This window comes from Prionailurus bengalensis, chromosome C2, assembly GCF_016509475.1.
Source record: "Prionailurus bengalensis isolate Pbe53 chromosome C2, Fcat_Pben_1.1_paternal_pri, whole genome shotgun sequence".
In the NCBI taxonomy this organism is placed as follows: domain Eukaryota; kingdom Metazoa; phylum Chordata; class Mammalia; order Carnivora; family Felidae; genus Prionailurus; species Prionailurus bengalensis.
The window spans coordinates 137,786,490-137,800,681 of NC_057350.1; the positions used below are offsets into that span (position 1 = coordinate 137,786,490).

Genomic DNA, 14,192 nt, shown 5'->3' on the forward strand with positions numbered 1-14,192 from the left:
CCACCCTCATTGTCATCAACAATGAAAAGGACAGTTCTCAACCATAGTTGAAAACGCTGAGTCGAGGTTTTGTTTTGTTTTGTTTTGTTTTAATTGTTTTTTAAGCGTGAGGCCCAAATCAACAGTCATTCTTTGGGATGCGGCTTACATTTTTTTCCTGGTTAGTAGGAATGCTAGTGATACCAATTTTGAAAACTATGGAACATTATACAAAGCAAATAACAAGGTTATAATCCCATCGATGCAGAGATGAGCCCTGTTAACAAACTTTTTGAATTCAAACTTTTCCCACTGCGAACAGTTTTCATTTTGCTAGTGCTTTTAGACAACCGTTCTTTTTAACCACCAGCGCTTCTTAAAAAAAAATTACAGAAAATACTGATAAACACTTTTTTCCCCCCTCTGGCAGACGGGATCCAGGAATTGCTATAGGAAGAAAGCGTTCTTAATTAAAAAAAAAGAAAAAAGTTGCACAGAAAAGTATTTAAAAAGAGAAATAGAAAACATTACGCCTTTATTTTGGTGACTTAGTAACAAAGAAAAGGATTAGCTTGGACGGGTTCTTTTCAAAAATATTTTTTTTTCCTCTGGCTCCCGCTAGGGTGGAGGAAGTTGTCTCCGTTCGGAGAGTGTGGAATAGAGTGGAAGAACAAATGACTGGGAGGCTCTGCCTCGTTGGGGAGAGCGGGGGTCTGCCGGGGGCGGGGGCGGGGGCGGGGGCGGGGGCGGGGGGAGGCCGCCGAGACCGAGGAGGCCAGCAGGTGCCTGCGCTCCAACCCCCTACCCCCACCCTCACCCCCTCCCTCATCCTCACCCCGAGCTTGGCCTCGCCCCCTGGCGGGCGAGCGCTCGGTGCCGAGCAGCGGGGGTGGGGGGCGCAAACCCCGCGGGCAGCGGGAAAGAGGCCGAGGGGGGCCGCCGGGGCCCGACAGGCACGGAGAGGTCGGCACCCGTCGGCACGCACCCTCAGCCCGCAGCCCGCAGCCCCAGGAACATGTCCGCGGCCGGCGCGCGGAGCGGAGCCCCGGGGAGGAGGACCGGGGGAGGGCGTGTGCAGCGGCGGCGGCGGCGGCGGCGGCGGCGGAGCCGCTAGTCCCCTCCCTCCTGGGGGAGCAGCTGCCGCCGCCGCCGCCGCCGCCACCATCAGCGCGCGGGCCGCGGCCGGAGCGAGCCCGGCGAGCGGCGCGCGCGGGGGAGGGCGGGGGCGGGGAGGGGGGTGGGCGGAGGGGGCGGGAGGGCGTGGGGGGAGGGTCTCGCTCTCCCGGCGACCAGAGCCCGAGAGGGAGACCCTGGCGGCGGCGGCGACGGCGGCGGCGCCTGACACTCGGCGCCTCCTGCCGTGCTCCGGGGCGGCATGTCCGAGGCTGGCGGGGCCGGGCCGGGCGGCGGCGGGGCAGGGGCCGGGGCAGGGGCCGGGCTCGGGGCGCTGCCCCCGCAGCCCCCCGCGCCGCCGCCCGCGCCGCCGCAGGGCTCCCCGTGCGCCGCCGCCGCCGCCGCCGGGGGCTCGGGCGCCTGCGGACCGGCGACGGCAGTGGCGGCGGCGGGCACGGCCGAAGGACCGGGAGGCGGCGGCTCGGCCCGTATCGCCGTGAAGAAGGCGCAACTGCGCTCGGCCCCGCGGGCCAAGAAACTGGAGAAACTCGGAGTGTACTCCGCCTGCAAGGTACTCCCTCGCCGCTCCCGGGCCGCCGAAGGGGGGGGGGGCGCCGGGGCCCAGCCCGCGGGACCCTCGCCCCCTCCCCCTCCCGCCCCCGTCTCCCGCCTCCCGCCTCCCGCCTGGGGCCGCTGCACCGCGGAAGTGCTGCTGTCGCCCGCGCCCAATTAGCTTCTTCTCGGACGAGAGTCCTGTTGGGTTGGACGGAGGGGATCGCCGAGACCCGGAGCCTTTCATTCTTCCCCCTTGGAAGGAGTTGCCTCTGCGTCTGCGCTCCTGGGCTGCCCTGGGGCTTTGTTGCTCTGTAGGAGCTCGCCTGAGGCACCTTCCAGAGAGGGGAGCAGCGCTTACTAAGTGGCGGGCGCCCCGGGGCCGAGGAGACACCCACCCGGGGCGTCTGAGAGCCCCCTCTTCTCCCGTCTTCTCCCCGTGCCCCGTTGGGAGGAACTGGGTGGAAGGGGTGAGAGTGAATTAGGCTCCAGGACTCCGGCGCTTTGGAAGATCGAAGGGGCGGAACGCGCCGGATGGCGATGTGGGCACAGCCCGAGGCGAGGGTCCGGGAGCTCCCAACATCCTAGGCTGAGGGCGGAGGCGCTGCTGCGCGCGGTGACAGCCCCGTCGTTATTGTATTATTACTTGTTTCGTTAAAACGCTGTCCCAGCTGCTCGAGGTGTAAACAGGATTTGGCAAGGTGACAGCCCGGCGCAGCGGGCACCACTGCTCAGGTTGAGGACACGCCTTTCTTGCCATCCCCTCTCCATCCCAGCTCCCGGCACCCTATTGCCCCTTAGCTGCAGATCCAGATGTGGGCGCCGCGCTCCCGGGGTGGGAGGCTTGCCCGAGGCCGCGGGGCAGGCTGGCCCTGCGCTGTCAGCAGCGGCTTTGTTTTGACAGGGTGACAGCTGAGGGGGGCGGGGACTTGGCCTTGTCAGCTCCTGCGGCCTGTGGCTGAGGCGGGGAAGAGACACACTCACACCTCCCATGTATCTCTCCCGCCTGCTGCAAACAGGGTCAAGTTCCCAGATTCCAGATTCCCACAGCCAAGCTGCAAGGGCCACTTTCTGAATTTTGATGTAAAGATTATTAATCCTGCTGGAACCTCTCTCCACAGCGATGCTGTTTTTAGTATTTACTGGAGTTTCTCAACTGCAGTGGAAGGTCTCTGCCTACCCCTTTTCCCACACCGTTCCCATCCTCATGTATATGTTGAATGCCTACTGTGTACCGTGTATTGGTTTAATAAGTATTTGTTGAGTGAATGTAGGATGTAGCCTAGTGCTTCTCAAACTTTGAGGTGCATAGGAATCACCTGGGGAGCTGTTAAAATGCTGATTCTGAATCAGGGTGGAGATGTCTGCGATTCTAACAAACTCTCAGATGATGTGATGCTAGTCCAGTGGCCACACGCCAAGCAGCAAGGCCCCAATTCAGACCTGGGTGATTTATTATTAATCGCTTTTGGATTCAGTCAAGAAGGCAAACTGTCTTCCTCTGAGGTCAATACATGGTTGGTATTTAGAAAGGACTATAAAGAAGATAGAGGGGAGTATGCTTCTAAGAAAGGTGAAGGGCCAAGAGGTGGTTACAAAGGGCATTAGGCGAAGCGAGATCTGTGCCCGGAATCGAAAACAAGGTCAGTTACCTGGTGGACTTGAGGTTCTGCAGCCAGCGTGGGTTCACGTAGTGTCAGTTCAGCGGTTCTGTCCCGGCGTTTTACCGTGTTCACTTCATGAATCCCTTCTCTCCCTGCTGCCTGCTCTTGCCTTAACGCCCGAAAACTTCCCAGAAGTTTTGGTCCCCAAACCATGAGCATAGGTTATGTGCCCTGCATTGATATTTTTGATCCTTTCAAACTTCTGAAGAGTGAGATGTAGCAGCTTTTCTAAAGTTTGTGATTTGAGTGTTTCATGTTCTCATTCACGACCAAACTTTGGGGAAGGGAAAGCTTCTCATTAAAGGCCTCTTTTTTCTGCTCCCGGGAGACTCTGAAAGTGTCTATTTTTATTTGCTCATTCATTCGATAAATACTTAGAGGGGTCCCAGCTCGGTGCCAGGCTTTGTGCTCGATGCTGGGGCTGTGGTACCCAGAATGTGTCCTTCTGGAGCTGCTGAGGGAGTGTGTGTGCACGGGCACATGCACGTGTATGCATATGTTGGAGGCGGGGGAGGTGTGCAGTGAACCATTCACAGCGAAGTAAAAAAAAATTGCTTTCTTAGTTTTTTGTTGGAACTCAGAGGAGGGCAGTTCATGGGCTGGCATGGGTGGGGTAGGAATGGCTTCCTGGAGGAAGTGTCAGTGGGTGCTAAGGACTCTTGGCAGTGCGGGGTGGGGTGATGTGAAGCTTCTTGAAGAGGAGAAACTGAAAGCACTTGTGAAAGCTTGGAGCTGGGCCAACGGGAGCTTGCGCTGCATTGGCTGAGGCCACCAGGTTGGGGGGCATTGTATGTGGCCCCAGGAATCCAGGAATCTTCACCAGGGGAGTAACAGTCTTTCAGATTTGCCTTTCTTTTTTCTTTTTTAACTGTGCTTGGTTGGGTGTGAGGGGAGTGTGAGAGAGCAGTTCTGTGGTTCTTTCTCAGCTTGTCTCTATCCTCACATAAGAAAGCCCCAAAAGGATTCCCCTCTACCTTTTGTCACTGATGGCCCCTTGGCAAGTTGGAGGGAGTAGAGAGGTGAGAGAAGGAGGAGGGACCTGGAAAGGGATGAATAGTTTACTGGGGGCTGTTAAAAGAAAACCAGGTCCCAGACCTGATAAAAGATCTGGCCTTTAAACTTCACAAACGCAACAGAAGGAGGAGGGAGCTAGTTCACAGCCCTGGTGGTATGCCACACCCTGGAGAGAAGAAAAAAGAAGAAACAAACAAACTTGTTTTGCAGGATCCAGGGTAGAGTTCTTTGAACTATGTTCTGGCAAAGGTTGCTTCAGAGAATCTCTTTGCTCCTGTGTGACACGGGAGTGTGATCATTAAAAATGTAGATCTGACCACATTATATCTCTACTTGGGGCCTTTAATTTCTCTTTGCTGGGATCCACGAAGCCCAGCACGGCCTGACCGCTGCTAAGTCTGGCTCCTTTTCGGGGCCTTGCACCCGTGGTTTCCTTCTACCCCAGGGCCTTTGTACACACTGTTTACTGGTACTGAAAGCTTCACTTTCAAATTAATTCCCAACTCTTCTTGCAGATCTCACATTCCTTGTATTTCTTTTACCTCCGCCCCCCCCCCCACTTGGGCCAGCCTTCCCATTATAAATTGTTTGGAACCCCCTTGTGTATACCTTTCCTTCCTAGTGCTTTTATCACAATATTTAATTGTGTGATTATTTGATATGTGTTTGTCTCTGAATAGATTCTAACTGATGTGGTTACTGACTGGATGAATGAATTAGAGAAGAGAAAACAGAGGAAATGATTAGCTCTTACGGATGAAAGTAGTGAAATTTTAGCCTGACTGCTTCTTGACGGTGGGGTAGAGGGGATTCTTTCACGTAGGACATTTCTAGGTATCTCACAGGTGTTTGCAGGACTGGGTTTTTAGTGTTATAAAATAAACTGAAGTAAATCTATGAGTAGCCCAAATCTAAATCTCCTTGAATTTAAGTATTATTTATCTACTAAAGAAAAAAAAAAAAAAAAAAAGGAAAGAAAAAAATATCCCACTGACTCTTCCTAATGAAATAGGTCACTTTTTCAGGAGAGGATTCAGTATAGTGGCCAAGAGCCTGTGCTTGTGAGTTCAGACTAATTGGAGTTCAGATTTCAGGATATCCAGCTGTGTGACCTTGGACAAGCCTCCACTTCCTTGTCTGTAAAGTAGGAATAATAATACCACCTCTTTGCATAACAGGGAGGATTTAAAGTGGGCTAATATGTCTGAGGCATCCAGATGGGTGTCTGGTCCTGCCAAGCCCCTCCTGCAGCTCAGTTTGGGCATCGGCTGTTAACGTGGACGTCAGGAAAGAACGTGGGGCTTAGAGGTATCTCCAGTCTCAGCTCTGCCTCTGTGTGATCCTGGCCATAAGTCATTTGGTTTTTCTCTGAGCCTTGATTACTTCCAAAGTTCCTAGAACCTAAAAGTGTTGGATTAATGCTGGCTAATGGGAATGGCCGCGTTGTCTGTCGGCCCCGGTGGCCACAAAGCATTTATGGAGAACCCAGTTGCTTTGATTTCTGGGCTGACTGCCATACTTGGAGAGTGACACGGGCTGTAAAATTAGGCCTCACTTAAAAAATAATGGTTTGTAATCTAAAAGTAACACTGCTTGTAGAATATGCAGAGGGCAGAGGCAGAGAAAAATTGTCCTGCATTGGCCAGGAACTGGTGCTTGGGGCCCTAGAACAAGCCCTAAAGTTGTGGAGAGCCCCCAGTGCTTTTGTATCTGTCAGTCGCTCCCCCAAAGAGCAAATTTCTTTTTCAGCTGCAACATCTAGAGCAGCGGCCCTTACCTAGGAGCTATTTTGCCCCCCAGGGGATACTTGGCGGTGTCTGAAGACATTTTTGGTCATTGTTACTGTGAGGGAGGAAGTGCTACAGGCAGCTAGTTAGTAGAGGCCAGAGATGTTACTGAGCATCTCACTCCGCACAGGACAGACCTGCACAACAATTATCGGGCCCCAAATGACAGGGCCAAAGCTGAGGAACTCTGTTCTAAAGGAAAATTATATTGACCCATAATACTGTAAATACATTTGCAGCCTAGGAAACATTAATGCTTTTAAGGTTAATTTGAATAGCACTTGAAACCTGAAAAACCTCACTCTGCGAATCATGGGGCATATTTCTAAACAGCTTTATTGAACTATAATTTATAGATCACAAAACTCACGGGCTGTAAGTGTGCAGTCAGATGCTTTGGGGTAAAGTTATATAGTTGTGTATCCATCACTACAGTTCATTTTTTTTTTCCCGTCACTACAGTTCAGTGTTAAAAGCCTTCCGTCTTCCTGAAAAGTTTCTTCCCCCAGGCACCTTTTTAAGGTGATATTTTGTGTTAAACAGAAACCAAATTAGAAATATCCTTTTGGAGACTCAACGGATAAGTAGAATTATGATAGCAAAACAGAAAACATGGAAGGGTGTAGCTATAACGTCTACATCTATAGCACATGATTATTTCACATGTGGTAACTTCTCTAAGAGGCGGTGTCATGGAGCCAGGCACACATAGGAAAAATATTTCAATTGGCAGGCACAATATAAAAAGCCCTAGAGAAAGATGACCAAACTTAATTGTTTCCTCATAAACTTTCAGGGAAGATGGAAATTCAAGCCCGCAAAGCCTTCAGATTGCAATTTGCAGTTTTATGTAACTGAGAAAGTTGTTTATAGGGCAAAAGAGAACGTTTTGTTTCAGGAAGCATGTGCTTACACATAGCATTTTGTGATGCAGTGCTGGTGTATTGTTTTTTGTTTGTTTGTTTGTTTTTTGTTTTTAAACTACTGAGCAGATTTAAACCTGGCCACATAGGCGGGATTTAATTCTGTTTCTATCAGCTACATCCACAGGTCTAACCCGTCGTGGGGAACGTCCAGGTGGAAACACACGGTTTCACATGAGGTCCCTCGGAACAATCAGAACATGTGCTTCTCAGATGAAAGATCTGGATACTCCGTGCAGTGCCAATAAAACTTGGATTTCCAAGGCTCGGTGGCCTCTGATTTAGTTGGTTTGTCTCCGCGAGAGGAAGGTAGTTATTTAGGAACAGTTGTCAGTGGTGTCTTACTCTTAATGGTTTCCTGCTGCTAATCTGATTCCAACACAAAGGCACCTGTGGCAGAGTCGTGGGCGTGCTTCCTATTCTGCGCGCTCGCTCGCTGCCTGGAGGAAACGTGGAGAATGCTCTTCCCTCACCCTCCATGCCGGGCACGATGGGGCAGCCACTTCAGGGTCTTGGGTTTCAGTTTCCCTAGTGGGGAAGCGGGAGTCAAGGTGGCACCTCATCGACGTGAGGATGACATAGTTTTAGCGTATGTGAAAGTTCTTGGGATACAGGCGTTCCGCCTACGTCTATTTTATTTTACTTTTGGAAACTTTCCCTTGGTATCAGCAGTTGTGTTGATAGTGTTTTGCCAAAGTGTTATGCCTCGTGTCATTTGATTCTTCTGCCTGGGGCAAGAGGAAGGTAAGGAAGGTCATTTTACTCGCGGAGAACTGAGACCCAAAGAGGTTAAACAGCTTCTTGGGAGCAGCGGCGGTTGCTCAGGGAAGAGCCGGCCCACGTAGATTTTCTTTCCAGCGCAAAAGAGATTTTGCGTCCTCTTTCCAGACTTTCTTGTGGGGTGGAGGGGATGGTGTTCTGAATCTCAGTGGTTTACAGAGAGGATTTCGTTTTAGGCGTTCGATTGCTCTCATTTGACATTTATTGTTACTCCTATTGAGAGTATGTTCAAAGGCTTTTCTAGTTCATTGTTTGCCATAAAGCAAACAAAATAAAGTGTTCTTTATTACTGGCCTAGGGCAGACCGATGCATGCCCTTGATTGTTTTAAAGCTAACAGTCAAGAATGGTCACTGTGCTGGCCCATTACAATTCCTTGTTGAAGGAAGATGAAAGTGATACCTACTCAGGCTGTAGAAGGTTCCAGATGTGTCAGAGAGGTAAGGAACGGACTGTCCGGGACATTTAGACGTCCCCAAATAGCTCCACAGAGGATTGCACACACAGCAGTGTTTCAGTACAATTCAGAAGGAAGTCATTTTTTTTACCTTTTACTTTTATTATGCAGACAGTAAAGTGCTCATATCGTAAGCATACAGCTTGATGAATTTGTGTGTAGGCACACAGCCATGCAGCTGCCATCCAGATAAAGCTGGAGAGCATTGCCAGCACTTCTGAGGGCCCCCTGGTGCCTCCTCCCCACCTCTGCTCACCCTTATTCTGACTTTTATTACTAGAGATTACTTTTGCTTTTCTTAAACTTGACATAAATGGAATCACATGGTATGAATTCTTTTGCATCTGGCTTTTGTCACTCACAGGATGTCTGGGAGCTGTATCCATGTTGTTGCATATAGGAGTAGTTTGTAAAGACATTTTTATTTATTATTATTATTTAAGTTTATTTATTTATTTTGAGAGAGAGAGAGGAGGAGAGGCAGAGAGGGAGAATCCCGATCAGTGCAGAGCCTGATGTGAGGCTCAAACCCATGAACCACGAGATCATGACCTGAGCCAAAATCAAGAGTTGGACACTTAACTGAATGAGCCACCCAGGTGCCCCAAGACACATGTTTTTAACCTAAAAATAAGTTTAAAAATTGTCAGCCATTTTCAGGATGGAAGTCATTGGATGTGGACAACTTCATAAAATGAATTTTAATTAAATCTTCAAAAGATGGGAATTTGATATTCCAGAATTTAGCATATGTGAAAGTTCTTGGCATATAGGGAAGAACGCATGAGGGCAGAAATGGGGACAAGTAACCAAGGAGGAGGGCGCCTGGGTGGCTCAGTCAGTTAAGCGTTTGACTCTTGATTTCAGCTCGGATCACCATCCCAGGGTTTGGGGGATCGAGCCCTGCGTTAGGCTCTGTACTGACTGGGCTGCCAGAGCCTCCTCGGGATTCTCTCTCTCTCTCCCTCTCTCCCTCTCTCCCTGTCTCTCTCCCCTCTTTCTTTGCCCCCTCCTCCATCCTCACACACATGCGCGCTCTCTCTCTCTCTCTCAAAATAAATAAACAAACAAAACAAACAAACAAAAAAACCCAAGGAGGGCTGTAGATAAGCATTGGGATGAAGGAGGAACAGAATGCTGGGGAGGTGGGTGCTGGGGGCCTGTGATGTCGCAGCTGCTGAACGGCCAGCCTGCATACTTCCTTCTCCTCTGGAATCTGTAGTGGTGAGTCCTTACTGGTAAATACCCATGGGAAGTCTTGCTGTCACCCATCCTTGGTTCTGAAAGATATCTAGAGTTGTACGTTGTATCCTGCAAGCCACGCAGAACCATGGTGGGAGCTGTGGCAGGGTTTCTAGAAGGCTGGCCAGAACCCAGCACATAAAGCTCCAGTAGGCATTGACACCCCTGTTGTGTTATTGGCCAAGGGGATGGAAATGCAGGAAAGAGATCATTTTCCTTCATACTGGAAGTGTGTGCTAAGACCACTAAAGGCCCCCTTCTCTCTAAGAGTGTAGTGAGGAACGCTGATTACTCACTCTGTAGCCCCACACAGTTTTGGCATAGCAACTCATCCTTGAAAACTCACATGAAATATGCAAGCTTATTATTTCATGGAATCATACGGACTATCCACTTATAAAGTAATGTTTTCTGTAATTGATGTATTTAATTATTTTTTAATCTTTATTTATTTTTGAGAGAAAGACAGAATGTGAACAGGGGAGGACCAGAGAAAGAGGGAGACACAGAATCCAAAGCAGGCTCCAGGCCCTAAGCTGTCAGCACAGAGCCCGACGTGGGGCTCGAACTCACCAACTGTGAGATCATGAGCTGAGCCGAAGTCGGACACTCAACCAACTGAGCCACCCAGGCGCCCCTGTAATTGATGTATTTAACACAACAGAATTTTTTACGTTTTTACTTGTGTGCACATGTACATGGGGGTGTTATAACTAATGCTGTTTGTTTATTCTACATTTATTTCCATGGGCTGCTTTAGATTTCTGCTTAGGTAGCTCCCATCTAAATTCCTTATGACAATTCATCACTTTTCATCACAATTGAAATAGAATTGAATCTTTATAATATTGAATTGCTTTCATCTCTGGAATTCAGTTACGCATGCTGATACCCCTTGCATTGCACACTTTTCTTCTCCAGGTATTGGTGTGGCTTGTTGTCAAACCTCATTCTGGTTTGTTATTCAAATGCCAACTTTTCAGAGAAGCCTTCCTGACCACCCCCACCCCCCCACCCTCCGCCAAATACAGCAGCACCCCATCACTCTGTAAGGTTACCTGTTTTGCTTTCCTTTTCCTCATTTTTCAACACTTGGAAATACATATTGTTTACTTTGTGACAATAGAAGTTCCATGAGGCAGGGACTTTGGTTCACTTTGTATTCCAGTTCCACTGACTATGCCTTGCACATAGTAGGTGCTTAATACATATTTGTTAACTGAATGGGTAATTTTGTGTTCACAGCGAATTTCATATTCACAGGCCTCATGAGACTGGAAGAGGGGAGATTGTGTGTGGAGACAAGGCAGCTGAAGCTCAGAGAGGTTTAGCAACTCGCACGAAGCTGTGTGGTTGCCGGGCTGGGGCTGGAACAGCATCTTCTGACTCTGTTGCTAAGTGTGGTCCCTGGTGAGCTTACAGTTAGACCTGATGACATAGGCAGTACTTGTCAGATGGCCTGGGCTTCTGCTGTAAGACGAGCAGGGAGAGTCACACCCACCGTGAGTCCTTTTCTGAGAGGATGATGTGAACTTCTTTGACCACCGTCTCCTCTTCTGCAAGTTACAAATCAGTTCTCAAAAGTGTGTTGTGAGTATCGTGAAACCAGCGAGTTAAAACCTATGAAGTGAGAAAAAGGCCCTACCACATATTCTAAAAGTCTATACTGTGTTAGTGAACGAAAAAAAAATCACCTACAAAGGCATGTTTTCTTTTTTAATGTTTATTTATTTTTTGTGGGGGAGAGAGGCAGAGAGAGAGGGAGACACAGAATCTAAACCAGGCTCCAGGCTCCGAGTGCTCAGCACAGAGCCCCACGCGGGGCTTGAACCCAGGAACTGTGAGATCGTGACCTGAACCGATGTTAGATGGTTAACTGACTGAGCCACCCAGGCACCCCCAAAGGCATGTGTTCTAACTACTGTTTATATTTTTGTTGCTTTGCTGCCTACTTAGACTAAAGGCTACAGTCGGCTTTCTTTAATTTGTTCTTCTGTTTGTACCAGAAGCACAGACACAGGGTTTATTACTTTTTAAATCAGGAGGTGAATACATTTATTTTGCATCAAGTGTGAATAATATCTTTAATGATCCATTTGGAGTGATACATCACCTAACCTTAGGAGGAGGCTTTGAGTAACCCCTTCAGTCACCTCAGGCGGGACATACGAGGATCCTTCCATTAGTTCTATGCCCTCCTAAAAAGTCCCCATCCATTGCATGCTCTTGGTCTGTGCAGCCCTCTGTGAGGCTTCTGTGGTATGCAGGAGATTCCAGAAGTACAGGGATGAGACCTGAGTAGTATCATAGTGACTGATGGTGGCAGCTCTAATTTGCATCAGCTCTAACAAGCTGGTGTTGAAACTGGATGGCAGAATGCCAACGAAGTCAAGGTCAGCATACTTTGAAATAGCAAAGTGAGTCATGTAACCCGGGATTTGCACATACCCATAGGACTACCTGACTCACCCCACCTCCAGGGGGACACGTCCATGAGTATTGTTAGGTACCTGTGCCCAGGCTCTGTCCTGGTGGGCGGTGAGTGACAAAGGAAGTGAAAGCCACAAGGAGCCTCACATCTTGCTGGGGAGACAGATATGGAGGGAAAGAAAAATTCAAGTGAATAATCAAGCATGAAGTCAGTGCAGAGAAAAACCATGATAAGCTGGGGGCAGCTGGAAGTGTAGGAGAGAGGCTCAGCCTAGGTGGAGTGAACGATATAAAACAGCAGAGAAGCAAAAGTGAAGGGGGCAGGACATCAGAGTGGTTTGGAACGTGCACCTAGGCAGCAGACTGCCTGGGTTTGAATGCTGAAATACTGCTTTCTCGCTGTGTGAGCAGGGGGAGATTACTTACCCTTTACAAGCCTCAGATTGCATAGCTGAATATGGAGAGTGTGATTTTGTCAACTTTATCCATTCATTCAACAAACTGTTACATCGTGTGCCAGGCATTGATTTAGATGCTGGGGATACAGTGACAGATGGGTTTTTATTCTTGCAGAGCTTGCTTTCTGGTAGCAGAAGCAGACAGTAAACAAGAAAATAACAGAAAGTGGTAAGTGCCACACAGAGAATGAAAACAGAGAAGTAAATGAGAGTGCCTGGGGAGTCCTTCCAACATGTGCCCATGAAGGTCTCTCAGTGGATGGGACAATGTCTGGGGCCTGAATGATAACAAGAAGCTTGGGGGTGGGGACAGTATGTGTGTGTGTGTGTGTGTGTGTGTGTGTGTGTGTGTGTGTGTAGAGGATGCCAGGTGGGGAGTGCACAGACTCTGGGGGGAGAAATGGCTTGGTATGCTCAAGGGTGGCCAGGTGACCCTTGTGGGTAGATGGGGAGCAAGGGGGCAAGTGTAGGAGATGAAGTGGGAGAAGTAGATGGGGCCAGATGGCCAAGTGCATTTAATTTTCACACAGTGAAATGATCTGATTTCCGCTTCTTTTTTAAAAAATGATCTAGCTTGCTTGCTCTTCCTTCTTTCCTTCCTTCCTTCCTTCCTTCCTTCCTTCCTTCCTTCCTTCCTTCCTTCCTTCCTTCCTTCCTTCCTTTCTTTCTTTCTTTCTTTCTTTCTTTCTTTCTTTCTTTCTTTCTTTCTTTCTTTCTTTCTTTCTTTCTTTCTTTCTTTCTTTCTTGTCTTTCAAGAGAGCACAGGTGAGAGAGGAGCAGAGAGGGAGAAAAGCATGTTCACCTGAAACAGGGCTCCAGCTCACCTGAGGAAGGACTCGAACTCCTGAACCATGAGATCATGACCTGAGCCCAAGTCAGATGCTTAACTGACTGAGCCACCCAGGTGCTCCCCATTTCCATTTCTGATACTTTCAACAAATGCATATCAAGACCCAGAACATTTTTTTTTTAGTTTTTTTTTAATGTTTTTATTTATTTTTGAGACAGAGACAGAGCATGAGCAGGAGAGGGGCAGAGAGAGGGGGAGACACAGAATCAGAAGCAGGCTCCAGGCTCTGAGCTGTCAGCACAGAGCCCGACATGGGGCTCAAACTCATGAACAGTGAGATCATGACCTGAGCCGAAGTTGGATGCTCAACTGCCTGAACTACCCAGGCGCCCCCAGAACATTTTAATCACCCTAGGAAGTTCCCTTCTCCTTGCCATTCAAATTCCTCACTATCAGAAGCAACCACTGATCTACTTTGTATCATGATATATTAGTTTTAATGTTCCAGAATTTCATATAAATGAAGCCACACAGTATATCCTGTTCTTCGTTCAGTGTAGTTTTTTTGAGATTCATCTATGTTGCATGTTATCAGTGATTAATTTCTTTTTATTGCTGAGAGGTACTCGACTGTATGGATGAACCAGTTTGCGTATTCATTTACCTGTTGATGGGTTGTTTCAGATGGATTCAGATAAGATTTTCATTTTAAAGCATCTCCTTGGGCTGTTTTGGGAAAAATAAAGTGTGCAAGAGGAAGAAAAGAGGACCAGTTGAAGTTGCTGCAGGGTTAGGTATAAGTGGGATGGTGGCTTATGACGGGGGATGGCAGTGGAGGGGGTAGGAGTAGACATCCTGAGCAATACTATGAATTCAGAGGCAGCGGGACTTGATTTGTTGGGGGATGGTGGTGAGGAGGAGACAGAAATGAACTTGATGTCTAGGCTTTTAGCCTGAGCAATGGAAAGGATGGTAGCTCCATTTACCAGCCTGGGCAAGACTAT

General features: G+C 48.7%; 1 protein-coding gene across 1 annotated transcript in view; it reads left to right on the forward strand.

Annotated features, from left to right (window-relative positions):
• The first annotated feature begins 1,339 nt into the window (after positions 1-1,339).
• The window catches only part of KAT2B (lysine acetyltransferase 2B), a 103,291-nt gene continuing 90,438 nt past the window's right edge, over positions 1,340-14,192 (forward strand). The window contains exon 1 of the mRNA XM_043595506.1: positions 1,340-1,663. Within this exon, the coding sequence (XP_043451441.1) occupies positions 1,355-1,663 (309 nt within the window). The 5' untranslated portion in view covers positions 1,340-1,354. The remainder of the gene's footprint in view (positions 1,664-14,192) is intronic.